This window comes from Triticum urartu, chromosome 7, assembly GCF_003073215.2.
Source record: "Triticum urartu cultivar G1812 chromosome 7, Tu2.1, whole genome shotgun sequence".
Taxonomy (NCBI): domain Eukaryota; kingdom Viridiplantae; phylum Streptophyta; class Magnoliopsida; order Poales; family Poaceae; genus Triticum; species Triticum urartu.
In genome coordinates, this window is record NC_053028.1 from 718,538,074 (window position 1) to 718,563,809 (window position 25,736).

The following is a 25,736-nucleotide window of genomic DNA, read 5'->3' on the forward strand; positions in this document are numbered from 1 at the left end:
CCATCTTTAATTAACGAGCTAGTCAAAGTACAGGCATACTAGTGACACTCTGTTTGTCTATGTATGCACACATGTATTATGTTTCCAGTTAATACAATTCTAGCATGAATAATAAACATTTATCATAATATAAGGAAATAAATAATAACTTTATTATTGCCTCTAGGGCATATTTCCTTCACTAATACCGGGCTAGGATTGGATGGAGCACTTCTGCTCCTCCTACCGTGGCTGGTGCGTGGTGATGTCGTAGGCTATGGTGTCTCTGACCTTGGATGCCAGGGTGGCGGGCACCATGTCGGTGGTGGTGGATATGCCTCTTTGACCGCGTGGACGATAAGGGTGTAGCGATGGGTGACTGGGGCTGGCTCCTTGTCCTTGGAAGGAGTGCATCCCGGATCCGGATGTGGAGGTTGTTGCATGCTTCGGGTGCCCTGGGTGCCTCACATGGCACAAGTGAGCTGCCAAGCGAAATCCCCGCACTTTGGTGCAGCGCGTCTTGAGGATAAGTTGTGGTTCTTCTCTCTGTGTCAAGGTATATGGTGAAGACCTTAGTCCGCTTCGGATTTGGCAGCAGACGACGCTTTACGCCACTCCTCCTCCTGATGGTGTTGTTGTGGAGTTTAGGTGTCCTAGGTTGTGTCGTGGCATTCCAGTCTCGTATGCCTATATTATCTCTCAGCTGTGTAGTCGTATGCGTATATGTTGTCCGGTTATTTTGGGCTTTGCTGCTTTGTTAATGAGTCACTTACTATCATGTATTATTCGGCTGTGAATTCTTTGAAACACAAGCGTTCATATAAATTCTTTGAAACTTAACAAGTTATTTTTCGATTTTTCTTACAAGAAACGGGCTCCACAACGATTTTCCGTAGTAAAGGTTGTTTTTTAACTGTAAAAATAAATAAAAATACAGTTTTGCGCTAGAGTTTATCCGTGGTCGATGGAGGTGGACGCCGCCGCTCTCAGCGCTGCGCTGCGGTGGCTCCCCTGCCCGCCGCTACTCCCAGCACCGGCACGGCATCCGCGGACGCGGCCAGCGGCGACGTCCGCCGCTTCCCTGTGGCCCCCCTTGCCGTCGCCGCAGGTATCTTTTCCCCTACCCCTCTCCAGTTTCTCCGATGCACTCAAGATAACGCGGAAGCTCGTAGGATTCCCATTTTTGTTCCTCTGCTATTGGGGAATTGAGTGGCCGCGGCGCCGCGCTCCATTCCCACGCGCTTCTTTAGTGGCGAAATTTTTCGGATGGATTAGTTTTACTGTTCGAATCAATCGGTGCTGTTACCGTGCGCTCGTCGCCTTTCCGGTGTGACTTGCGCTGCAGTTAATGAGTGCTGATTGAACTTGGTATTACCAGTTTCGCCAATTTATAGAGAAATATTTCCCCTCGGTTGAACCTGGCGATGCAAACTTACTGAGTACGTACGCGATTAGTGCAGGCCATTGATATTCTCATACTACTTCAACAGTCAGTTGAGCTTTCCTTGCTTCAGAGTTACCGTGCCAAGCTTGTCCGTATAATAGTTAATTCATTACAAACAGAAAGTTAATCCCTCGACCTCCTATCGTGTTTTTTTTCAGGCTTTACTTTCAGTCAGATCAGAAAGTGATGGTCTACTTTTGCATACATTCAGATTCAGGCGTGTCCCGCCTTGGAATGGAGGTAAGAAAACCCAAAGCCCGTCATCTTCTCCCTCACTCACCACCAGCGACCACCTTAGTACATATTCCTCACCTCTGTCCGCAAGCAACAACTTATATAAAGGTAGATCGGATTTCTTTATTTACTCTACTAGTAAAATGTTTGTTCTGTTTGTCCTACTCAATCACCCACCCTGATGGGATAAATAATCGACGGATTAGTTTTTGCTGTTTGAATAAATTGAGACGATTGCATATATGGGGTATTCTAATGTTAGCATCACATCTCACTGTGTCAATCTAGGTATGTGAATATCCTGACCATAGATACTATCATTACAGTTAACTAAGTAGTAGTAGTAGTAGTAGTACTAGTAGTAGTAATCTCCTAGGCGTGCATGGTTACAAGTTGCAACTTACTACAGAACAGACTAAAAAGGCTGAAATCCCATTAATCGGAGCCCCTGCTTATTCCTCGTCGAGCTTCCTACTGTCTTCCCCGATTTTTCACCAACCACTTGTTTTTTTCTTCCCTGTAGACAACTATTTTTTTTCCCTATAATCAACGGAGAAAGAGAGGGTGAAACCGTAAAGTAAGCAGCTGGTGGAGATTCAATACTCTTGGCATCCTACTGAATACTGCCAGTATTTGCTTATCACGTTCATTCACACGGCGCGGACTCTGAGCCTTTGTCTTGTTTGGCCAATGTCATTATACTGGAGGCTTTAGCGTCGTCTGTCATGTACAGGTTGAAATGTGTGCGCCTTGAAAACCATGACACCACGGACAGGCCACCAGCACGAACTCTGAGGCTTTGTTTTGTTTTGCCCAATATCATTATACTGGACGCTTTAGCGTTGTTTGTCATGTACAAGTTGAAATGTGTGCTCCTTGAAAACCGTGACATCACCGGCTGGCCACCAGCGCGGGATCTGAAGCCGGGTATTGTTATATAGTGTTGCTCCATAGGATGCTTTACTAAGAGAGGGGGAGTAAACTAATGTGTGCAGCCTGTGGCAACTCCATACTAGTAGAACAATACACATATCTCTTATCGTCTTTTCTAATTGGTATGCTGCAATGCTCTTGTACTATAGAGTATTGAAATTCTTGTTCTCTTAGTTTCTGAACAATACACATCTCTCTTATCTTCACTTCTAATGTAAACAAAATGTGTACAATTGGTTCATCTCTGGGTTAATGTTTGTTTGGCTGTACAATTGTCAATGCTTATGCAACTGGTCCAGAATTTTGCAGCTTTTTTTTTAACTATGCTCATTGCTATCAAGGGTCAGGATATTCACACTAAACTACTTGTTATCGCGTTAGAGAAGCAATTGACTTTCAGTTACAGTAAATGGTACCATTTTTTTTTTGTCCGCTGGCAGGGTTTGCATGTGAACACAATCGTGCTGTTTCTCATGGCAATGCTGGATGCTATCTTTAAGTAGATTAACAAGTTTTGTAGTTGAATTGTATGGAATGTCAGTTCAATTATGTCCATGTAATAAGCCATCGAGGTGTGGAATTTGGTTCTAATGAATATACGTTCGGCACTAGTACCCCCATTCTGAAACATATGATATTTAGAATGTGAGTGGTCAAACTTTCTTCACTGTGATCGCTAATACATACAAAAACTTACTCTCAAACTTCCATTGTCAACTATCGCCTTTATGTTCAAGTTTTAACTTCTAACACAAAGTAGTGTTTTTGTTCTGACCAGGCATCACTAAATCAGGACATCAGTTATGCCGAGGATTACGTGCTGCTCAACTAGTTATGTGCAAAACTTATCCAACTAGTGATGGATCTGTATGTAGGGGCTGGCAGAGATTTGATTTTCGGGCGAAAATATCAGATTTCAGCCATCTCGGCTTGGGGCGGGTAGTCCCTTTCGGCCAAAAAAAAACATATTTTGGTCAAATTTGGCAAATTTTGGACAAATTTCAGCCGTGCTGCCACCGTTGGATTCCCCGGCCGCCGGCAAATCTCACTTCCTCGCAATCGTCCTAGCCATCGATGCAGGTATCCTTCCTCCTAACACTCACTCCAGTAGCAGTCATGTCGTCTCCCGTGATTGGTTCAACAACACTTTTCTGACAATGGATTTTTTTTAAAAGCACCTTGGTATTCTAGGGTTAGAGCCATGTGGAATTACCAACTGAAACACAATGATTCATCAGCATAATAGATAAGCTATATCACAGCTCACTATTTCAATTTAGGTACCTTGGACAGCCTGCTTAAAACAGCTAGCTAGTATTATTCCAGTTAACTAGTACTCATGGTTACAAACTGTAGAATAGATTAAAACGGACACAATCCCATGAAAGACGGCCCTGGTCATTCCTTTTCTCCATTGTTGAGCTTCCTGTTGTCTTCCCCATCTTCACCGGCCATTTGTCATTTTTTTTTCTTGATCCGGAGACAACTATTTTTGCCTACACAAACCAACCAGGAGAAAAGAGAGGGAGAAACAGTAAAATAAGCAGCCGAGGGGGACTTGAAAAGCTGGGCGTCCTTTTAAATTTACAGTGCGCGAAATCTTAATTAGGCTGTGTTTTCTCTCACCAATGGCATGCTACTTGATGCTGTTTGAACGCATGTGACTTGAAGACTGCGACACCACTGACCGACCACCAGCACGAGATCTAAAGCTGAGAATTGTTTTTATAGGATGCTACACCATCGCATCTCGTCATACATAATCTGCACCAGAACGTTAGCAGACAACAACGTTGTATGGAGCTAGTGAACCAACTACAGAATGTAATAAAGACTAGCAGAGAGCTGCATTAGATAGAGTTAATTAGCTCACTGCCAGGTTGAATTATTTAATTCAGCTTCCACGCCTATTGGTGGTCGACCCACCCCACCTGCAATTTTGAACAGATGACGCAAGAGCTAATTGACCACTACAGGGTATGCCCACAAGAGATAAAACTAACAACGATGGCTAGCTAAGCAAATACTAAGAGTCTGTATGATCCAACTACTGCTCCACTAACAATCCAGAGGTACGCCTCTCTCTGTTTCATTGGCTCTACTAGTTTCCAGCTGAGATGAATATAGAGTTTTAACACACAACTTGACAGAAATCAAGATCCTACATTACTGCATACAAGTAAGCTATCTGTCTATGCGTATGTCGAGTGCCTAGCTGGTAGGATCAGTCTGATATACGTGTAAATATTCCAATACAGATTACTATATAACAATCTCTCTACCTTGCCAAACCTGCAGTACTGATGCTGCTTGTCTTGGACCGGCTGATCAGGACAGCGTTGCCTAGGAACGCTGAACCTTGAAGACCGCGACACCACTGGTCATCCACCGGCCAGCGCGAGATCTGAAGCCGCTGGTACGAATTTTTATGGTGGAGCGGCATGGGCCAGCGATTAGTTTAGCGCGCAAGATATGAGGCTTTTGTTTTCTTTCGCCCAATGGGATGCTTTAGCGATGTCACGTGCTGTCAGCCACGCACAGGTTGATGCACGTGCACGCGCCTTAACGACAGTGGCCCGAGAACTGTAGCCGAGTAGTATTACTCGATGGAAATGCTCTTTACGCTAGCAGAGAGTAGCATTGGATGGAGTGCAATTAACCAATTCTGGCTGATTGTATGCATACATCGGTAGTTGATCCATCCACACGCATGCCCGAACCATGCTAAATAACTAAGTAGTCCAAAACTTTCTTGTTCGTTTTTAGTGTAGCTCCATAGGATGCTATGCTCCATGGGATGGTTTATTGGCAGTGATAAGTTTGGCTCCATGGGATGCTATGCCTCTACTAGCTTTCGAGCAGAGATGAATATGGAGTTTTAACACACAACTTGACAGAAATCAAGCCCCTACATTACTTACATATGATAGATGTTGCCCTGGCAAACTGGTGAGATCCGAGGCTTTGCTTTGTTTTGCCCAATGGGATGCTTTAGCGATGTCACGTGTCTGCCACTCAGGTTTTGAGGACCGGTCTAGCGACCGGCACCAGATCTGAAGCCGAGAACGCGTATTGTTTTGACGGTGTTACTCCATGGGTTGGGGATGCTTTACACTAGCAGACAGCCACGTTGGACGGACCTAATTAACTAAGTCCAGCATACAGTCCCATGCATATATGCATATATCGGTAGTTGATCCATGAGTGTTGGTGCCTTGCTGGCTGCGATTAGTCATCAGACCCGGCCGTTGGAGCTATCAGCCTATCAGTACCATCTGCTCGTCTCTCTATATATCTTCCCTCCCTCTCGCAGTTAATGCACCATATTTCCACCCTCTGTCCTCAGCTGAGCAACACAACTCTCATCCAGATATCCCTCGCCGGCGACTGCCTCCACGACGTGCGCCGGCTGGACGGCAGGCGCTACCCCTCCCGTGTGTTTACGTAAGTGCTTTTTATTCGTTGTTCTCCTGCCCCTCCTTAGACTTGCTAGCAATGACTTACAAGTATAATTAATTTCCTCTGTACTGACTAGCGAATATCATACTATCATTTACTGATATGTTGCATCAACCCTAATGAATTTATGTTGATTCATCGCTACATCACTAATCCTAAATACATCGCCACAGGATGGATGCGCTCCTCAGCGCGGCGCAATGGGTGGTGGGCAAGGCGCTGGCCCCTGTTGCTGATGGCCTGCTGGAGGCTTGGGGTGCCACCAAGAACTTGGGTATCAACATCGAGGCCTTGAGGATGGAGCTGCTGCTCGTGAAGGCCACCCTTGAAACCGCCAGCCACAAGAAGGTCGATGGCCGGGGCATGCAGGAGCTCCTGGGGAAGCTGCGTGACTCGGCGCTCTCTGCCGAGGACTTGTTGGATGAGCTTGACTACTTCCGCATCCACGATGAGCTCCACGGCACTTACGATGCTGCGGACCAGCATGCCAAGGGCGGTGTCCGCGACCTCGCGCTCAACGCTCGTCACACCGCCAAAGCTGTTGGCAAACTGACATTTGTATCTTCATGCTACTGGTCTGCTGCTAACCCTACAGGTGATTCTGGAGAAGATGCAGGACAGCGGGCAAGCTGTTGTGCTTGGCCACGTGCTAGGCAGAGGCCACGCGGCAATTCATCCTCAACGCCAAATGCCAATCAAGAGGTTAGTGTATGCACGCCCAAGCTTGATAAACTTGTCCATTGCTCATCTTCCCCACATGCTCATGATGATTGTTCTGTCCAGCCAACTCTTTGTGGTGCTCCACAGAGAGAAACACCAATGCTGGGTTTTAATAGGGTTGATTTCTCTGAAAGGATGAGGCACATTGTAGAGCAATTGCAGCCTGTGCGTAAAGAGGTTACTCAGATTCTGCCGAGTTGTGACCGTATAACTATTCCAGATGTTTCCCAGAGTCGTCCCATTACTACGGGTCAAAGTATAGAGCCAAAATTGTATGGAAGGGACCATATCATGGATACCATCATACATGATATGACCAAGGGTAAATACCTTAGCAGTGATCTAACTGTGCTTCCGATTGTTGGTCCAGGGGGAATTGGAAAAACAACTCTGATACAACACATATACAGAAACCAGCAAGTTCAAAATCATTTCCAAGTTGTTATTTGGGTATGTGTGTCACTCAGTTTCAATTTGAACAAGCTGTTAGAAGAGATTAAAACATACATCCCTCGGGTTGAAGGGGAAAAGGATGGTAGGCTTGAGGAACTGATTGAACAAAGATTAAAGTCTAAAAGGTTTTTGCTTGTACTGGATGATATATGGGAGTTTAGTCATGGGGATGATTGGAGAAGGTTATTGTTGCCACTCAAAACATCACAAGCAATGGGTAGCATGATTCTGGTCACAACTAGGTTTCCAAAAATAACAAAGATGGTTGGAACAACTAACCATATAGAATTGCAAGGGTTAGAATCTGAAGAATTTAGGAAGCTATTCCTTGCATTTGTCTTTGGCAATGAGCCCGTTAGAAGTGATCAGTATTTTTTGCTCGAGATTGGAAATAAGATAATGGAAAAACTAAGGGGCTCCCCTCTTGCTGCAAAAACAGTTGGTACATTGTTAAGTAAAGACCTTAGTTTGCATCATTGGAGAAGGGTCTTAGAAAGTAAAGAATGGGAGACACAGACTGATGCCAATGCCATTATGCCTGCATTGAAACTTAGTTATGACCATCTTCCTTTCCAACAGCAACAATGTTTCTCCTTTTCTGCATTGTTTCCTGAAGATTACAAGTATAGTGCCACCCAGCTAATCAAGTTGTGGATAGGACTAGGTATCTTACAACCTGGTGCTCCAAACCAAACACTTGAACATATAGGTTCGAACAATTTAAAAGATCTGGTGGCATGTGGATTTTTCAAAGAGGAGAGTGATGATGGCCGTCCATGTTATGTTATGCATGACCTGCTACATGATTTAGCATTGCAAGTTGCATCTCATGAATGTCTTAATGTGCATCATTCTAGTGTCATATTAGAAGAAATTCATCCAAACATCCATCACTTGTCTATAATCATGGATGGTGTTGATAAAATTTCTCTTGAAAACCTTCAGAGGCAATTGAGAAAACTGAAGACAAGTTTGAAGGTTAAACAGTTGCATACTTTGATGTTATTTGGAGAAATGGAAGAAAGCTTTGTCAGCATTCTGGGTGATTTATTTAGGGAAGCAAATGCTCTTCGGGTTCTCCGTTTGGACAAAATCTCATTTTCTGTGGAGTCCATATCACACAACTTTTCAGCACTTGTTCATCTACGGTACCTATATCTGGGGACAAAGTGTGAGAGGGAGATGCATTTACTACTTACCATTTCTAGATTTTATCATTTAAGGATTTTGCATCTAGGGTTATGGTGCCAGAATTGTCATTTGCCCAAAGAGTTGAGCAACCTTGTAAACATGCGTCATCTTTATACTCCGAGGGATGAGTTGCATTCTGATATTTTTAATGTGGGAAAACTCAGACTCTTAGCAGGGTTGTGGGTATTTAGAGTAAATAAAAAAAGTGAAGGATTTGAGCCAAGTCAACTAGAGCATTTGACTGAACTAAGTGAGCTTGGCATCTATAACCTTGAGAATATACACACTAAAGAAGAAGCAGCCAAAACAAACCTGGGAGAGAAAATCCACTTGGAGAAGTTAACATTAGATTGGGATAGTGAGCGGTCTAATACGGAGCCTGGCGTGGAAGCAGTTGTCCTTGAGAACCTTCAACCACATAGATATCTTCAGGAGTTGTGCATCAGAGGGCACAAAGGCTCTTCTTTTCCAACATGGCTGGGTGATAAGGTCACTGTTGAATCTCTTCATCTTTCTGGTGTTTCTTGGCAATGTCTCCCTCCTTTGGGGAAGATGTGGGGCCTTGGTAAAGTAATATTGGAGCATATTCCCGCAATGGAGGAGTTTGTTATAGAGCAAAGCCTTTGCAGGCTAATAAGGCTTGAGCTTGTTGGCTTGGAAAGTTTTGGCAAATGGGTAGCATCACAGGATGCGGATCATATGTTTCCTCTTTTGACATGTCGTGCCGCGCGTCGTGCTCACGCGACTCACAGGGCGACACATCTGACGAGAGATGGCGCGTTTTGTACGCTGCCGATCTGCAGCTGCGCTCGCTCACGTTCCATGACGGCGAGCTGGTGCTCCGGCGGGATGCTCTTCGTATTATTCTGATCGATGACCGCGGAGTCACGGTGGATGCGCGTTTTCTCCGGGCGGGGGAGTTCATCGACGTCGGCGACATTGTCTCGCTACCGTGTCACTTTGCGAGAATTCGGGCGCGATCTACGGAGACGTGCACGGTCCATGGCGAGGTGCACGAGGGGCGTACGAAGATACAGGCGAGCGTGGACCGGCCCGGGGTGGCCCCGTCCCTCACCAACCATCCGCTAATGGCGGCAGGACGCGTGGGAACAGCTCCATGGCCACCTGACCGCCAGGCGGGACCCAGCACCGGATCTGGTGTGGAGCCTTCTAGTGCGGAGGAGACGAGGGGAGCTGCTTCACTTTCCCCACCTACCCCAACTACGCGAGACGCACACCTCGCTCCCCTCTTCAAGCACCTATGGGAGCGTCCTAGGGTTTGCATCCCCAATCCATCCCCTCCTGATTCCTTTGGCTGGTGGAGGGGCAAGGCTGGCGGCGACGTTCGATCCTCCGCCCAAGTTGCTGGGGCTGAGTAGGCAGGGAGCGTGCCGCGCACCGTGATGGGTGATCGTGGTGGGGGGAGATCTGGCGGATGGCGCGACAACACTGCGCGGGGTGGATTCGGTGGCGGTCGCAAGGCTCCGCTGTCAAACCAGTCTCGTCATATGGTATGGCAGCGGCCAGATCTGCCACCGGCGACGTCGGGGGATTCGAGATCTGGTGGTGGTGAAGTTGCTGACAGATGGGAAGCTGCCGCTCGGGCCATGAGTGATTCGAGCAAGGAGAAGATGGCGGGCGCCAAGGAACCGCCTCCACCACCAACATCTGGGCATGTGGCGACCAAGGGCAACACCGAGCTCTGCATCAATTGCTCTCTCCCAGGTCATTTCGCTCCTCGTTGCCATACCATTCGCTGTGATAAGTGCAACAAACTAGGTCATATGGCCCAACTTTGCCAAGTTCTGAGGCCTTGGGAGTGTATCCCCTTCATGTGTGGTTTTCAATCTCCTGGTCAGGGTTTCTTTTATATACCTGATATGTGTGCAGCTAAGCATAGTGTGGAAAAAACCAATAATGTGGTGATTACTGTAGTTGAAGGGGATGCTACTGTTAAGGATATTGAGCAGGAATTTAATGCTATATTTGCCAAAAAACCTGGGAAAAAGAAATGGCGTTGTACTGCCCGCTCTATTGGCCCTGCTCAATATGTGATGCGATTTCCTAATGCCAGTAATGCCAGTGAAGTTGAGAGAGCATGCTGTTATGGGAAACGCTTGCCGCTGAAAGAGGGGAATATTGTGGTATGCATTACTCCTTGGACCGCTTCGATTGGAGCTAAAGGCATGCTAGAAAAAGCGTGGGTTAGGGTTCGCAACATTCCCATAGAGAAAAGGTGCATTGAACATGTGGCTTATGCCGGGGCTCTAGTGGGGATTACATTAGAGGTGGATGAATCGACTGTGCATAAACCAGAGTATGCTAGAATTCTTCTTGGCTGCATAGATGTTGAGAAAATCCCTCCTTCGGCTGAAGGAGTGCTGGGAGAGCAAATATATGATTTCTTTTATGAAGTAGAAAAAGTTGTGACTATGGGTACTGAAAAAAGTCAAGCCTATACTGCTGTGGACAGCAGTGCATCACCTTCTGTCCCCAAGAAAGCAAGGATGGATTCATATCCTGCTTCTTCAACGGGGCAGGGGGAGACTAGTGCTTCCATGACTGGTAATTTCCCCCCTCCCCAGAACTATGATAAGGGAAGACAGAGGCTTCCTGCAGTAGTTGAGAGTGAAGAAGAGGAGGATAGTGAGGAAGGGAACACCACAGAGCTTCTGATTGAGACTATGGCCAGGGAACATGCAGCTGAAAAAACATCTTATTGTGGCTCTCAATCTGATAAAAGTTCCTGTGACAAAATGACTGAAGATCTGGATAGAGATGAAAGAAATGAATATCACAGCAATGTGAACAGCATACATAAAGGTGCTTGGGGGATGATTACTCCTATTCCTCCCTCACCTTTGTTTGTGTGTCGTGATGAATGTACTTATGGGAATGCTTTTCCTCCTTTGTCAGACTATGTGGTTTGGCCTTCTCTTCCACATATTGTGCCTCTTGAGGAGGGAACTGTGGAAGGGGGAGACAACTGTAGTGTCTATACAGTTGAATCCCCTTCTGGATCACCAATCCATGACTGCATGAGTTGTGAAAAAGAAGTTCCACACAGACAGAAGCAGAAGCTGGAGAGGGTGGAGAATGTGGCGGCAAACAGAATGAGGAAGCGTAATTTGGAAGGTATGGATATGTCCGAGTCAAAAAATCAATTCTCTGCCTTATCTGATTCTGCTATTATATTGCGTGCTGCTCTGATGGGAGTGCAAATCCCTGATGATGACTTTGTTACTGTTGATATCCTGCGTGAATTAGAAATCTCTAAAAATTCGTTGCATGAAAAAATTGATGCTAATTCACAGAAAATAACTATCAATGATGGATTGGGTAATGATGTGCCCCTCTCTTTAACATGGGATGATGATAGTGGGAATATGGACGAACCATTCATCCTGGTTCAGTCTAAAAAAAAAAGAAAGAAAAATCATCGCAGGAAATCGGTGATAGTAATATCCCCTAACAAGTCCAGTAGACCTGTGACTAGAAGTCAACATAATAACGAGATGGGTAGGGCTGCTATGGATCCTGGCAGACCTACCAGAGCGAGAGGAAAACCTGAAAGATACAAATGAAAGGGGTTTTTTGGAATTGTAGAGGAGTGGGAAAAAAAGGTATGTCCACCTGCCTGATTGACATGATCAATGTCAATGCTTTAGATTTCATTGGCCTTCAAGAGACTATGAAGAAGGTCTATAATCCTGCATTTTTCAGACAGATTGATCCGAATCATAAATTTCGTTGGGAGTGGAATCCCTCTAGGGGGAAATCAGGTGGCATCCTGTGTAGTATTAGCAAGGATAAGTTTGATATCCTTATGACCAAGTGTGGTAAATACATCCTACAGTTGACCCTGTTCAATAAGAGCAAGAACTGTAGCTGGGCTTTGATGATTGTTTATGGTGCGGCACATGATGAACAGAAGCCTGAATTCATTGCGGAACTGTCATCTATGTGTCACAGTACAAACATTCCGTATCTAGTTGGGGGAGATTTTAATATCATTAGACATTGTGGGGAAAAAAACAAAAAAACATCTATGTCCCATTTCTCGGATGTGTTCAACTCCGTTATACACCTGCTTGGGTTGAGAGAGATTTATATGACTAATGGTTGTTACACCTGGTCCAATAAACAAAAAAACCCGACTCTAGAAAAACTTGATAGAGTTCTCATGTCTCCTGACTGGGAAGATTTATATCCTCTCGCTTCTGTTTATAAGTTGACAAAAGAAATATCAGACCACAATCCTTTGTTGGTTGATGGTGGGAATGCCTCATCTAGATCGCCGGGGAGCAGATGCTTTAAGTTTGATAACACCTGGCTCAGTAATCCAGACTTTCTCCCTCTGGTTGCTGAGATTTGGACTAAGCCAGTGTATACGTTAAACCCCATCGATTCCTTGAATATTAAACTTAAGAGAATTAAGAAATTCTTTAAGGGCTGGGGCTCCAATTTGTTTGGTCATAACAAGATCAGGAAGAACATTATTAAGCTTGAATTGCAGGAGCTTGAGAAACTGGAAGAAACTGATGGTTTATGCGGGGACGCTTATACTAGGAAGCTGGATATTCTAGTTGAGCTGAATAATATGTATGTGGAAGAAGAACTCCACTGGCATCAACTTTCTAATGAGAGGTGGTTATTGAAAGGGGACAACAACACTGATTTTTTTCATAAAGTGGCGAATGGTTGTTGTAGAAAAAATTCCATGATTTCCCTGGAGTGTGGGTCCACTCTTATTGAAGGTACTAAAAATTTACTTGCCCATGCCACTGAGTATTATAAAACCCTATTTGGTCCGGCTCCTGGCAACAGGTGTCAGATTGATGCCACTTTGTGGTCTCAGGAAGAGTTGATTTCTCCAGCGGACAACGAGGACTTGACCCGTCCTTTCTCGTTGGAGGAAATAAAAAATGCTCTGTTCGACATGAAATCTAACCGTGCCCCTGGTCCAGACGATATTCCTGCTGAATTTTATCAACACTGCTGGGAGGTGGTGGCCAGTGATCTCCTATGCTTGTTCGAATGGTTTCATGCAGGCAAGCTAGATGTTCGAAGACTTAACTATGGCATCATTACTTTGTTGCCTAAGTCGTCAGATGCTAAAAGTATTCGGCAGTATAGACCTATTTGTCTTCTCCGTTGCCCTTACAAACTGCTCACCAAAGCTATGGACATTAGAGCTAGCAAATATGCGCATAAACTGTTTAGTATCCAGCAAAATGCTTTTATTAAGGGGAGACAAATAGTGGATGGAATCCTATCCCTCCACGAAATTCTGCACTATACCCATGTCAAAAAACAAGTGGGAGTGGTCCTTAAACTTGACTTCGAGAAAGCTTACGATAAAGTCAATTGGGATTTCTTGCTTGATTGTCATAAGAAGCGTGGATTTAACTCTAAGTGGTGTGGATGGGTCTCCCAAATCCTAAAAGATGGCACGATTAGTGTCAAGATTAACGACGAGGTGGGACCGTACATCCAAAGTGCCAAGGGGGTGAGGCAGGGGGATCCTCACTCTCCTTTCTTGTTCAATATTGCAGCTGATTGCTTGACCAAAATGGTTCTCGCTGCTCAAAAGAATGGTCTCATTAAAGGATTAGCTGCTGATCTTATTGAAAATGGTGTTAGTATCCTCCAGTATGCAGATGACACGGTTCTTTGTTTTGAGCACGACATTGACAAAGCTGTTAATATCAAACTCTTGCTATATCTTTTCGAACTTATGTCAGGGCTTAAGATTAACTTTGAAAAGAGTGAGATTTTCAGTATCGGGGGAGATAATGATACTGACTTGGTTTATGCTAATATGTTTGGTTGTCAAGTGGGCACTCTGCCTATGAAATATCTGGGAGTCCCCGTTACATATTCTGCTCTCAGGAATGCGGATCTGGACTTCCTTGATGGTAAAATTATCAAAAAGCTTGATGCCTGGGTAGCTTATGCGGCATCTTCTGGAGCCAGATTGACGCTGTTAGGATCTAGTTTGGATGGAATTCCCTCCTTCCTCATGTCAATGCTCCTTCTCAAAAAGACTTTCATTGAGAAGCTTGATAAACATCGTAGACGTTTCTTTTGGAGGAGAAAAAAATAAGAAACGTGGTTACCATATGGTTAAGTGGTCAAGAGTTTGCCGATCGAAAAAATAGGAGGGCTAGGTATTAAAGATCTCCATAAGCAAAATGTTGCCTTATTAGCTAAGTGGTGGTGGAAATTAGATACGAGAGATGGGCTTTGGCAACGTATAGTCAAAGCTCGCTACCTCAGGAACAAAACTGTGGCTAACGTACAGAGTCGCTTTTCAGATTCCCCCTGTTGGAAAGCGATTATGAAAGTCAAGGACTCATATATGGCGGGTAGAAAAATTGTGATCGAGAGTGGAAACCTTGCTAGGGTCTGGCATGACCAGTGGATCGAGAATATTGTGTTAAAAAATCACTTTCCTGATTTGTTTGGTATATGTCAGGAGCAAGATTGCACTGTTGCATCCTGGGTGGCAAACAATTATGTTCTTGTCTTTAGGCGTAGATTGGTTGGGGTGTTGGGAGAACAGTGGGACTGGATGGTTACGGAAGCTAGAAAACTCTCGTTGAACACCTCTTCTGATAAAGTTCTGTGGGCCTGGGGCAACAAAGGGAAATTTACTACTAAATCATTATACAAATGGTTGGAAAAAGATCTATCAGGCCCTAATTATAAGATGGTGTGGAAAGCACCTATTCCTCTGAAAATTAAGATCTTTCTTTGGCAGTTGTTCCAGAATGCAGTTCTTACTCGTGACAATATGCGTGCGAGGAACTGGCCTGGGAATCCCATGTGCTCCTTTTGCACTAACATGGAAACTGCGAATCATTTGTTTTTCACATGCTCGCTTGCCCGTTCAGTTTGGGGGGGGTGCTGGGCATGACGGCTGGGGCGTCATGTTGCCCCCGCTCGCTTTGGCAAAGTTTCGCTTGGCTCTATAAGTTCTTTCTAGGCGGAAATCATTTTTATATGATGATTATTGCTGCGATATGCTGGGGGATTTGGATACTCCGCAATAAAGTTACCTTTGATAATCATACTGTTCGTTCGCCTTTAGAGGCTGTCTTCACTTCCTGTTCATTCTTGTTGTACTGGGCAGGTCTGCTTAAGGGAGAAGATAGGGAGAAGCTTCAGGCCGGAGTGAAGAGGCTAGCGCATGCGGCTGCTGTTCTGGCGGACAGATCGTTTCCTCGAGGCAGGCTCCTCTTAGGAGACAACGAGGGGATCCAGATTGGATGATGAAGTTATGCGTCCGGTCTTTTGCTTAGTCATCTCCCACTGGGGTTGGATGCCCGCTGGGTCTTTTATCTCCTAGTTTTACTCCGTTTAGTTACAGTAATGTTCCAGCTTGCACTATCCTGGGACTTTTTGGGTTCTTAGTTTGAGCTGTGGCTGTTTGTGTCGTCAGGTTTTCATCCCATGGCGGATGGTTCGTTCCAGAATCATCCTGCGGTGGGTTTCCTGATGATGCGCCAACTCGCTCTCCCCTTTCGGTTTTCATCTGCGCTCTGGGCGTTTTATCTCATTATGTTAGGTGTGGTGGTTGTACTGCTAAGACAGATTTGGATACAAACTGCTGTATTTCCGTTAATTGAAAAATTAATGGAAAGGGGTGAGAGCCCGGTTGGAAAAAAATATATGTTTCCTCTTTTGCAAGTATTGATTATAAAGGAGTGCCCTAAACTGTTGCAGTTGCCATTTGCAAGCCAGATTGTTTACCCATCAGATCAAGACAGGAATAGTGATTGGTTTCCCAAACTGCAAGTGCTTCAGATAGAGAAGTGTCCACAACTGTTGTTAGTGGCTCATATCCCATGGACTGAAACTCTGCGTATTGTGAGCATAAGTGATGTAAAGCTACTGGAAAATCTTTACTACTCAACAAATCCCCCCGTTGGATGCATGTTGAATATTACTGGAAAGGATGATTTGCAGAGCTTAGATGAGGTGGTAGCATTCAACAAGCTGGCATGCCTTGAAAGTCTGGTACTTCACAATGGCCCACCTCTGCAGTCAGGGCACCTTCTGCTGTTGACCTCACTGAAGATGTTGACGGTAGAGGGTTCAGATGGTGTGATTGTAGAGGCTTCAGAGGGTGATATGGAATGGCAGCACCCCCTTGAGCATCTTGAGGTCCAGGGCGAGGAATCATATGGGAGGGAATTGACAGAGCTCCTCACCCACCTGCCAAGCCTCTCCCAATTGGAAATCGTAGAATGTGAAAAGATAACACAACTAGCAGTGGGGTTGGATGTGCAACAAACAACATCAGCAGCAGCAGCTACGGAGGTGGATGAGAAAGATGAAGATGATTCTGGGCTGCTACTCTTGCCTGCCCATCTCTCTGACTCACTGCAGGTGTTGGGCATCCACAGTTGTCCAGAGCTGGTCCTGGTGGACTCCCCTTCAAGTTTTCTTCCGGCCAGAGGAGGAGCAGGAGGAGGGCTCCAGGCCCTGCGGTCCCTCCACAATCTACAAATTTCAGTCTGCCCAAAGATACTATCCGCAAAGAGTTCTTCATCCTGCTGCCCTTTTCCATCCTCTCTGCGACACCTTGGTGTTCAGGGTGTGGAAGGCACGGGGACCATGGGGCCTCTCCTTACTGCCGGGGGACAGCTCATAGATTTAAACATTGTTGGCAGCCCTGGATTCTTTGCTGGATGTGAACAGGAGTTGCAACAGCAGCAGCTCCGGAATAGAGGAAAAGAGCAGGAACTGCAGCAGCTTGTTTCGCCCATGAATGGATGCAAACTGCAGGAGCTCTATACGGATGATGCCATGAGACTCTTATCTGTGCCCATCTGCAACCTCCTGTCTTCCTCCCTCAGCATCCTGTGCTTCTCTGGCAACCAAGAGATGGAGTGCTTTACTAAGGAACAAGAGGGTGCCCTTCACCTGCTCGTCTCCCTCCAGAAACTAAAGTTTTGCAACTTGAGCAAGCTTCAGAGCCTCCCTGCAGGGCTGCAAAAGCTCACCAACCTCAAGGAATTATCGGTCTACTCATGCCCGGTTATCCGGTCGCTACCAGAGGATGGCCTCCCTAAATCACTTCAAAAATTAAATGTCTGGAATTGTGGCAGCGCGGAGCTAAAACAGCAGTGTGAGGAGTTAGTGGGAACCTTCCCAAAAATAATCCTGCAACTGCAAGACTTATAAAAGGTAACAAAAGCTACATCCTTGTTTGTCCCCATTGCTTCCCAGATCCCACAATTACCCTTGATATTTTTTCCGTGCAACATAGTCTAATTACTGCTTGTTTTCATCTGCTGTGCAGGTCTCTGCCTTGGAGTTCCCGTGTACATTCTTCTAGCCTTGTACACTTGTCACATAGATGAAGGTCTTGTGGCCAGCTTCTTGTACATAAATCTGGTAAGTACATCTAACTTAAAACATTGCTCCTGTTTTTCTCCACTCCCCTTGTCTTCTCTCTCACATGTTCAAAAAACTGGTCTGATTATCAGTTAGTGCTTTATGAAGTTTCTTTGTTTTTCTTCCTGGACAAAAATCGTGAAATTGGTCATGTATTCACCAATTCTTTTGGTTTTCTGTGCAGGTGTTCTACGTGCTTTGCATGTACATTTGGATTTTCATTACTCTTCAAAGATTCGATGGTCTACTAAGTGGTTCCGGTGTGAGAATCAAAATATTACCACAGCATAATTCAGAAATGACTTAGACTTCGATGCTGCATTATTTATATTAACAGAAACCTTCTACCTTCCTGTACACAAATCTGGTATGTACATCTAACTGGATCTTAACTCCTGATCTACCATATACCAGTTATAACAACTTCCACTTGTACTATATATCGGATTGCCATTTTTCTTCCCAGAGCAGTGAAAATGGCTCTCCTATGAAACAATTGATTCTCCATGTGCCTTGTCTTCGTACATCCAAGTTGATAGAATCACTATACTTTTTCAGTTAATGCCTTATGGGAGTTTCTTTGTTTTATTTCCTGGACGAAAATCATAAAACCTTTCATGTATTCACCATTTGTTTCTATTTCTGTGCAGGTATTCTTATGTTTGTACTCGTAGGCTTCTACATACTTTGCATTTAAATTTCGGTAGCCATCACTCATCGGGACTTCGTGTACACTACTCAATTGACTGTCGGGATCAATATATTACCACGGAATAATTGGAGAATAAGTGAGCCTTCAGTGTTCTGCTATTGATACAAGGTTTGCAATTTTTTCATCACTGCTACATGCTATCATTACTAGGTTTTCTGGCGTTCAACATTTTGCTTGACTTGTTGTGCAGGTGTTCTTATCCTTGTTCTCATAGGCTTGTTTGTAATTTGCATTTAAATTTTGGCCGGCATCACTCGTCAAGACTTGGAGGGTGTACCTGGCAACTTTGGGTGTGAGGTTCAGAATATCACCACATAATAAGCGAGACTTCTGTGCTTCGCTACTGGTATTAAGGTTTGCCAATTTCTCACCCACTGCTACATTACTCTCGATGCCAGGTGTTCTAGCATTCATATTTGCTCTGCCATGGTTCCTGGTACTTAGCGTTTTCATATGGTTGTTACTCACAAAGACTTGGTGGTGTACCTAGAAAGTTCAGGTTTGAGGATCAAAAGAAAGGTATAACATTTTTCAGCTGTTCACTCTTTTTAGGCATTCCTATTTCAAATAACATGTACTCTCAGAAACTTACTTCAATTACGATATTATTTTAGTTGGTATATCATCTGTTCCGCCAGACAAGAATGGTACTACCTGTTGGATCTAACTTCATATATTCAGATGTCGGGCTATCACTGAAAGGTTTGTCTAGTATGTTCGCCCTTTGCATCTATATGGAAGGTGGTTCTGTAATTGTTCGCGTTTCTGCACAAAAGTAAGAATGTGAATGGACTTGTGTTTTCAAAGTTTCAGACCGAACAAAGATTCTTCCTTTGCTTGATGGCCGTGGCATGTGGTATAACTCTGGAACTACACACAGTAGTTGAAATACTGAATGGTTGAAGCTATAGTGGAGGTAATAAGCTGTGTGCATATTTCAGAACCTATTAGGAATAATCAAAATAATCTTATTATGTTGACATCTGCATCTTGGCTTTATATTTCATAGAAATTTGTTGACCTCTGCATCTTGGGAAAATATTACACACAAATTACCTCTGTTAAGCTTGCCATTGTTCTTTCATCAGTCTAGTAAACAGAGTTGGAAAATACTTCTGTTCCACAATCCAGGGCAGTCTCTCTTAAGGTTTTCAGAGGATCTCCATTTTGTCAGCATTAGTTTTGTTAATCTGTAGACTGACTGTAATTATTATTATTTTGTTTGCATTCGTATCTGTGACAAAATTAGTGCAATTTTGATCTGATCAGCCAACACTTGATCAGGATGCTTGCTGTGACAAGAATTTAGTTGCTGCTAGTTGCTTACATGTGAATCTTGCCTAACTAGTGTCTGATTTGTGAGTGCCTAACTCTTATTGCCATTTTCCCTACTGCAGTCAGATCCATACTGTCAGTGGAGCTAATTACTGCAAATTATGATGTGACTACAGTTTTGTTGATCAATCTCATTTGAAGCAGCGGATCGAATGTGAGCCAGCCGGTTTCTGCTACTGTAACTCCCACACAAAAAAAGGGTTTTCAAGTTGTACGTTACCGACTTCTTGAGTATCCTTATTAAATTTTGGTGTATCTATGAAGTCCCACGCCATGTTATATAGTTATTATTGACTTATTCCTCCTCCTATTTTTTTTCCTTGGTTGTAGTGAACCAAACACATCTTCATTCTTCAGCCCACGACACTGGTGGCTCCTTGATCGAAAGTCAGTGCAATGAAAAAACTTCAACCAGGCCAATCATTTTTACCTTTGCATGTATGGTTGTACTGTACCGTTCTCCAGCGTTTGGTTCATTCTGCATATTCCCCTGCAAGAACGGTGACAAGTGCTTAACTACGTTTTTTTTTTGTGGGTTGCTTCTCTTTGCCAGCACATATAAGATGGAAGGCAGTGGCGAAATGATCAGCGTTTGCTTCACAACAATGGAATGCTGCTCGTCCGGCTTGCCTGAAGTCTTGCGGCTTACTGTTGGGTACGGGCCCTGTTGAAACAAGGTGGAGGGGCATGGGAGATGGAGAAGAGGTGGACGAGTACCACCAAATCCTGGGTGCAGAGGGAGGCGGAGATTGACAGTTGCAAAGGGGGGGGGTGGGGGTGGCGGTGGAAGAGGAGTGCGGCGAAAGGCGCAGGAGGAGAATGACGGCTATCATATCATCAGGAACTATCATTGTAAGGGGAACAGCAAGGGGAGAGTTTGTATTTCTCTCTCTTAATCCTCTGTTTCCAGAGTAAGAAAGAAATGGGTCTGAGACTTCTCCTTCCAGCAAAGGTGGGCTGTGTTGGTAGATGTTTGCTGCCCGTATGCAATACTAGTAGTAGTAGACTAGTTTACTCGCTGCCCGTGGAAAGACTTGACTTGCTGTCAGAGAGGGTTCCCTTCCTTGATGAACAATCAATGTTTGGCTTGTTCTGTTGATGAATTTGGTCCTGAGACATGGATAATCATCATCACTCCTCTCTTCTATATGACAGATGACCAAAAACCATATGGAAACACGATAATACTGTAGGCTATAGCAGATTCAGTTTTTTCTTGGATGCATTAAGGGGTTCTGTCTTCATTCTGATTGAATTTCTTTACATGTTGCTTTCCTTACATCGAATTGCATGCATGAGTGCAGTGCAAGACCTTCATGGCAATGGAGCCAAAACCCGAACTGATGCCATAACATGAATTCGATGTTTAGTCCACAAGTTTTTCTTCTTTATTTTTAGTTGTCATGTCTTGTATTATTGACAGTAAGATTGTGTTGTGTCGGTAAAACGAGCAATACTGTAGCTGCATGGGGATGAAACAGAGTATTTGTGATTTCTACCCTAGTTCACTTGCAGTAACATGAAGAATCTGAAGAAAAAAATTGGAAGGATGTGTGAAGACTATCTGTGGTTTATAAATCCTTGAGTCTCTTCCAGCAACCTCCATGAGAAGAGACTCTTTGGCCTCCATGCGTAGAGCAGAGTTTGTTGTTACGGTAGGTGTTTGGGCATGATTCAGATTCAGTTGTAGATGATGGTTTGTATGTGGTACGTGTAGAAGAGCAGAGTTGGAGAGATGACAGTGGTACGTGTAGTATAGTGTTTTGTGGATTGAGACGATCGACTGACTGATTTGGCATTCACCTACCCGGATCCAACGAAGGAAGGAAATGCATGCAGAGAACAGAAGCTGAGCTACACACACAAAGTTTGTTCAGACTAGTCAGTGATCAAACACCTAGGTTCAGAGTTCAGACTTTCAAACCGGATCATACATCAACAACACGAATTGGCCTTCTATTATTTTATATAGAAACATAAGGCATTTTATAGAAGAAGATGCATGAACATAAATGATTATAACTATATATGTTGAAGTTAAAGACCATAACCACTGATTTTTTTGAAACCCTCGTTCAAAAAGATCCCGAATTCCTTTGGAGTTTCCAAGCTGTCCGCACAAGTACTTTTGAGAAGTATGAGTCCATAGGCTTGGGATGGCTAAGGAGCGTGCGGATGGATCAAGGTCTATCCATGTAGAAAAGTCCCTTAAGCACTGTACGTCGAGGCTGAGCATTCGGGTGGAATTGTCTCCCCTAGACGTCCCCGAATCGTCTCGAGTGGCTTTAGTTGTTTCGAGAAGGAGTCTCTGGTTTGGACTGTTCAGGTTATGTGACGTATGCGGTTATGGTAAAATTTTATTTTTAGGAGACCAACTGCACCCTCATGTGTTCTAAGCTGCCTGCCGGACTTGGAAAATTTATGTTATAGAGCCCTAGAACCTAGTAAAACCTAATTAAATAATTATACGGATCTTGTGATCAACATGATATTTTGACACGGCGAGAGAGCAGCATATTTTTTATGAGGATAAATACATAGCACACAAATACAAATAGCAAACACCTTACGATAGAATTCACTAGCAATTGAACCCAATTATTTCATCATTGATTAATACTACATTAGTACTTTTGAACCCTTACACTTCTACCCATATCGCAAAAAAGAATGATAGTTCATTCATGAGCAGGTTTGTTCATGCCGACGATGTGAAGTCTGGCTGGAACACTATCTCCTTGGAGTGGCGGTACTTCCGAGTCCTCATCAGGAAGATTATTGATATCTGTTGGAAACGATTATTTGGGTAATGCTACTCGATGTATTGATCGGTGCATAGCGCACGTATATATGGAGTACAAGGTGGGCCTCTACCTCAACTATACAAAGACTAGGAGGTGGGCCAGACCATACAATAGACATGTACAAACCATATATTCAACACCCCCCGCAGTCGAAGCGTCGCCGGAGACGCAAAGACTGGACCTGAACTCCTCGAAAACAGAAGTAGGCAGTCCTTTTGTCATAACATCGGCAAACTGTTGCGCCGTCGGGACGTGGAGGACCCGGATGCGCCCAAGGGCCACCTGCTCGCGAACGAAGTGTATGTCGAGCTCAATGTGCTTCGTTCGTCGATGATGGACCGGGTTGGCGGAGAGGTACACGGCGGAGACGTTGTCACAGTAGACGAGCGTGGCCTTGTGAACATCACAAAGCAACTCCTGGAGCAGCTGATGAAGCCAAGAGCATTCAGCAACGGCATTAGCCACTGCCCGATACTCTGCCTCGGCACTCGAGCGAGAGACTGTGGGCTGTCGCTTGGAAGACCGAGAGATCAGGGACGACCCAAGGTAGACACAGTACCCCGAAGTGGAGCGCCGTGTGTCCGGGCAGCCAGCCCAGTCTGCATCAGAGTAGGCGATGAAGTCGGTGGAGGCGGAGGCCGTCAGTGTAAGTCCCATGGAAAGGGTGCCGCGTATGTAACGGAGGATACGCTTCACCAAGGTCCAGTGAGAATCACGCGGAGCATGCATGTGAAGGCAGACTTGCTGAACAGCATACTGCAAGTCGGGGCGCGTCAGAGTGAGGTACTGCAAGGCACCCACAATGGAGCGATAGAAGGCCGCGTCGGATGCGGGAGAGCCCTCCAGAGCTGAAACCTTGGCCTTGGTGTCAACAGGTGTGGGAGCAGGCTTGCAATTAAGCATGCCGGTACGATCGAGAAGCTCATGGGCGTAATGCTGCTGGTGCAGAAAGAACCCATCTGGCCGTCGAACCACCTAAATGCCGAGGAAGTAGTGAAGGGGCCCCAAATCCTTCAGGGCAAACTCATCGCGAAGACGAGCAGTAAGCCGCTGGAGAAGTGCGACAGTGGATGCCGTCAGGATGATGTCGTCGACATAGAGCAACAAGTAGGCAGTGTCAACCCCGTGATGATACACGAAGAGGGACGCATCGGAGCGGGTCGACGTAAATCCGAGCGTCTGCAGAAAGCCAGTGATGCGCTGGTACCAGGCCCGAGGCGCCTGCTTCAACCCGTAAAGCGAACGGGAGAGCAAGCACACATGATCCGGCTGTGTGGCGTCGACGAAGCCGGTGGGCTGCTCACAGAACACCTGCTCGGCGAGGTGGCCGTGCAAGAAGGCGTTGGAGACGTCCAACTGATGCACAGGCCAAGCTCGAGAGACGGCCAGCTGAAGCACGGTGCGGATCGTGCCCGGTTTAACAACCGGAGCAAAGGTGTCGGTGAAGTCCACACCCGCACGTTGCCGGAAGCCTCGAACCACCCAGCGAGCTTTGTAGCGCTCGAGAGTCCCGTCTGGGTGAGTCTTATGCCAAAAGACCCACTTCCCCGTGATGATGTTGGCACGAGGCGGTCGAGGGACAAGCTGCCAAGTGCGGTTCCGTTGGAGCGCATCGAACTCTTCCTGCATCGCAGCGAGCCAATGAGGGTCCCGAAGGGCGGCTCGAGCTGACGATGGGAGAGGGGACGGCTCAGAGGCGGAAGCAGCGAGAAGATACTCATCGCTGGTGTACCGCGTACTCGGGCGGAAGGTACCGGCCCGAGAGCGAGTCATCGGGCGAGGCAGCAAGTCCGGGGCGACGGGCGATGACGAAGAAGAGCCCGCCGCCGCTGAAGTCGCGGGCGAGGCCGCGGGCGAGGCCGCTGGCGAGGCCGCCGGCGAGGGCGTCACGGGCGAGGCGGCCGGCGAGGGCGCGGGGAGCGCCGAGGAGTCCCGCGCCGAGGACGGCGCGAGGGGTGTCGCGGGCGCCGGGAGGGGTGCAGCCCCTAATGGAGCCAGCCGGGGAGGAACTCGACCCGGGGCACGGGGGGCACCCTCAAAGCCAGGAGGTGGCCCGAGAGAAGCACTCGAGCGGCCGTCGCCAGGAGCGGGCAAGGCCGCAACATCCGAAGGTACCTGCTGAAACGGAAAAACCATCTCATCAAAGTAAACGTGTCGGGAAGTGATGACCCGATGGGAGATAGGACCATAGCAGCGGTAGCCTTTGGCGTTGGGGGGATAGCCGAGAAAAATGCAGGCCACGGACCGTGGTGCGAGCTTATGAGGAGTAGTGGAAGCGATGCTAGGGTAGCATAAGCAACCGAAGATGCGAAGCTCGGTGTAGGAGGGTGGCGTGCCGAACAAGAGATGATGAGGAGCAAAGTTCCCGCGAGTGCGACAGGGACGGATGTTGAGGAGTAGTGATGCTGTGGCGAGCGCGTCAGGCCAGAAACGTGGTGGCACGTTGGCGTGAAAGAGGAGGGTGCGAACGCAGTCATTAAGAGTGCGAAGCACGCGCTCCGCGCGGCCATTTTGTTGCGAAGTGTACGGGCAAGTGAGACGAAAAATCGTGCCGTGTGTGGCGAGAAGGTTGCGGATCGCAAGATTATCAAACTCCTTCCCGTTGTCTGTTTGCAACGCATGAATGGGACGACTAAACTGCGTGGCGACATAGGAGTAGAAAGCGGTGAGAGTGGCAACAGAATCCGACTTTCGCCGCAACGGGAAGGTCCACACATATTGCGAAAAATCATCAAGAATAACAAGATAATAAAGATAGCCCGTGTTACTAGCAACAGGAGATGTCCAAACATCACTATGAATCAACTCAAATGGGTATGAAGCAACATGCGAGGAAGTGCTAAAGGGTAAACGAGTATGTTTGCCGAGACGACAAGCATGACAAGTGTGATCGTCGATCTTATTACACGTGAATGAAAAACTACGAAGAATATGACGAAGGGTGGCGGTGCTGGGATGACCGAGACGGGCGTGCCAAAGGTCCACTCCGGCGGAGAGCGCCATGGGTGCAGCGACGGAGGATGTGGATGAGTGGACCGGGTAGAGCTCGTCGGGGCTGTCACATCGG

General features: G+C 46.0%; 2 protein-coding genes and 1 long non-coding RNA gene across 9 annotated transcripts; all 3 read left to right on the top strand.

The window, feature by feature from the left end:
- Positions 1-909: 909 nt before the first annotated feature.
- On the top strand, positions 910-16,140 carry LOC125520810 (putative disease resistance protein RGA4). Of its 7 annotated transcripts, XM_048685838.1 has the most exons (6): positions 910-1,087; positions 1,582-1,663; positions 3,369-3,670; positions 5,961-6,034; positions 6,223-6,751; positions 6,833-9,806. In XM_048685838.1, the coding sequence occupies exons 3-6, from the start codon at positions 3,665-3,667 to the stop codon at positions 9,281-9,283; spliced, it is 3,060 nt and encodes a 1,019-aa protein (XP_048541795.1). In that variant the 5' UTR covers positions 910-1,087; positions 1,582-1,663; positions 3,369-3,664; the 3' UTR covers positions 9,284-9,806. The 7 variants fall into 7 exon arrangements, with proteins under 7 accessions (XP_048541795.1, XP_048541800.1, XP_048541796.1 ...); XM_048685843.1 differs by lacking the exons at positions 3,369-3,670; positions 6,833-9,806 and adding an exon at positions 15,549-16,140; XM_048685839.1 differs by lacking the exon at positions 5,961-6,034.
- On the top strand, positions 15,869-17,812 carry LOC125520813. The gene is made up of 2 exons (XM_048685844.1): positions 15,869-17,608; positions 17,724-17,812. Exon 1 carries the CDS (start codon positions 15,869-15,871, stop codon positions 17,603-17,605), a length of 1,737 nt encoding a protein of 578 aa, XP_048541801.1. The 3' UTR covers positions 17,606-17,608; positions 17,724-17,812.
- A 664-nt stretch (positions 17,813-18,476) lies between these two features.
- On the top strand, positions 18,477-21,074 carry LOC125520814. Its single transcript, XR_007288869.1, has 6 exons — positions 18,477-18,638; positions 18,721-19,232; positions 19,344-19,446; positions 19,928-20,076; positions 20,196-20,303; positions 20,419-21,074. It is a non-coding gene; the product is annotated as an uncharacterized LOC125520814 (long non-coding RNA).
- Positions 21,075-25,736: the final 4,662 nt, after the last annotated feature.

Bases quoted from the DNA above. Each gene is read 5' to 3' on its own strand.
- LOC125520810 (XM_048685837.1), top strand. From the start codon at position 1,610: ATGGTCTACTTTTGCATACATTCAGATTCAGGCGTGTCCCGCCTTGGA. The intron at 1,664-5,960 runs GTAAGAAAACCC...ACTCTCATCCAG, and splicing joins TGTCCCGCCTTGGAATGGAG to ATATCCCTCGCCGGCGACTG. The intron at 6,752-6,832 runs GTTAGTGTATGC...TGTTCTGTCCAG, and splicing joins CGCCAAATGCCAATCAAGAG to CCAACTCTTTGTGGTGCTCC.
- LOC125520813 (XM_048685844.1), top strand. From the start codon at position 15,869: ATGGCGGATGGTTCGTTCCAGAATCATCCTGCGGTGGGTTTCCTGATG.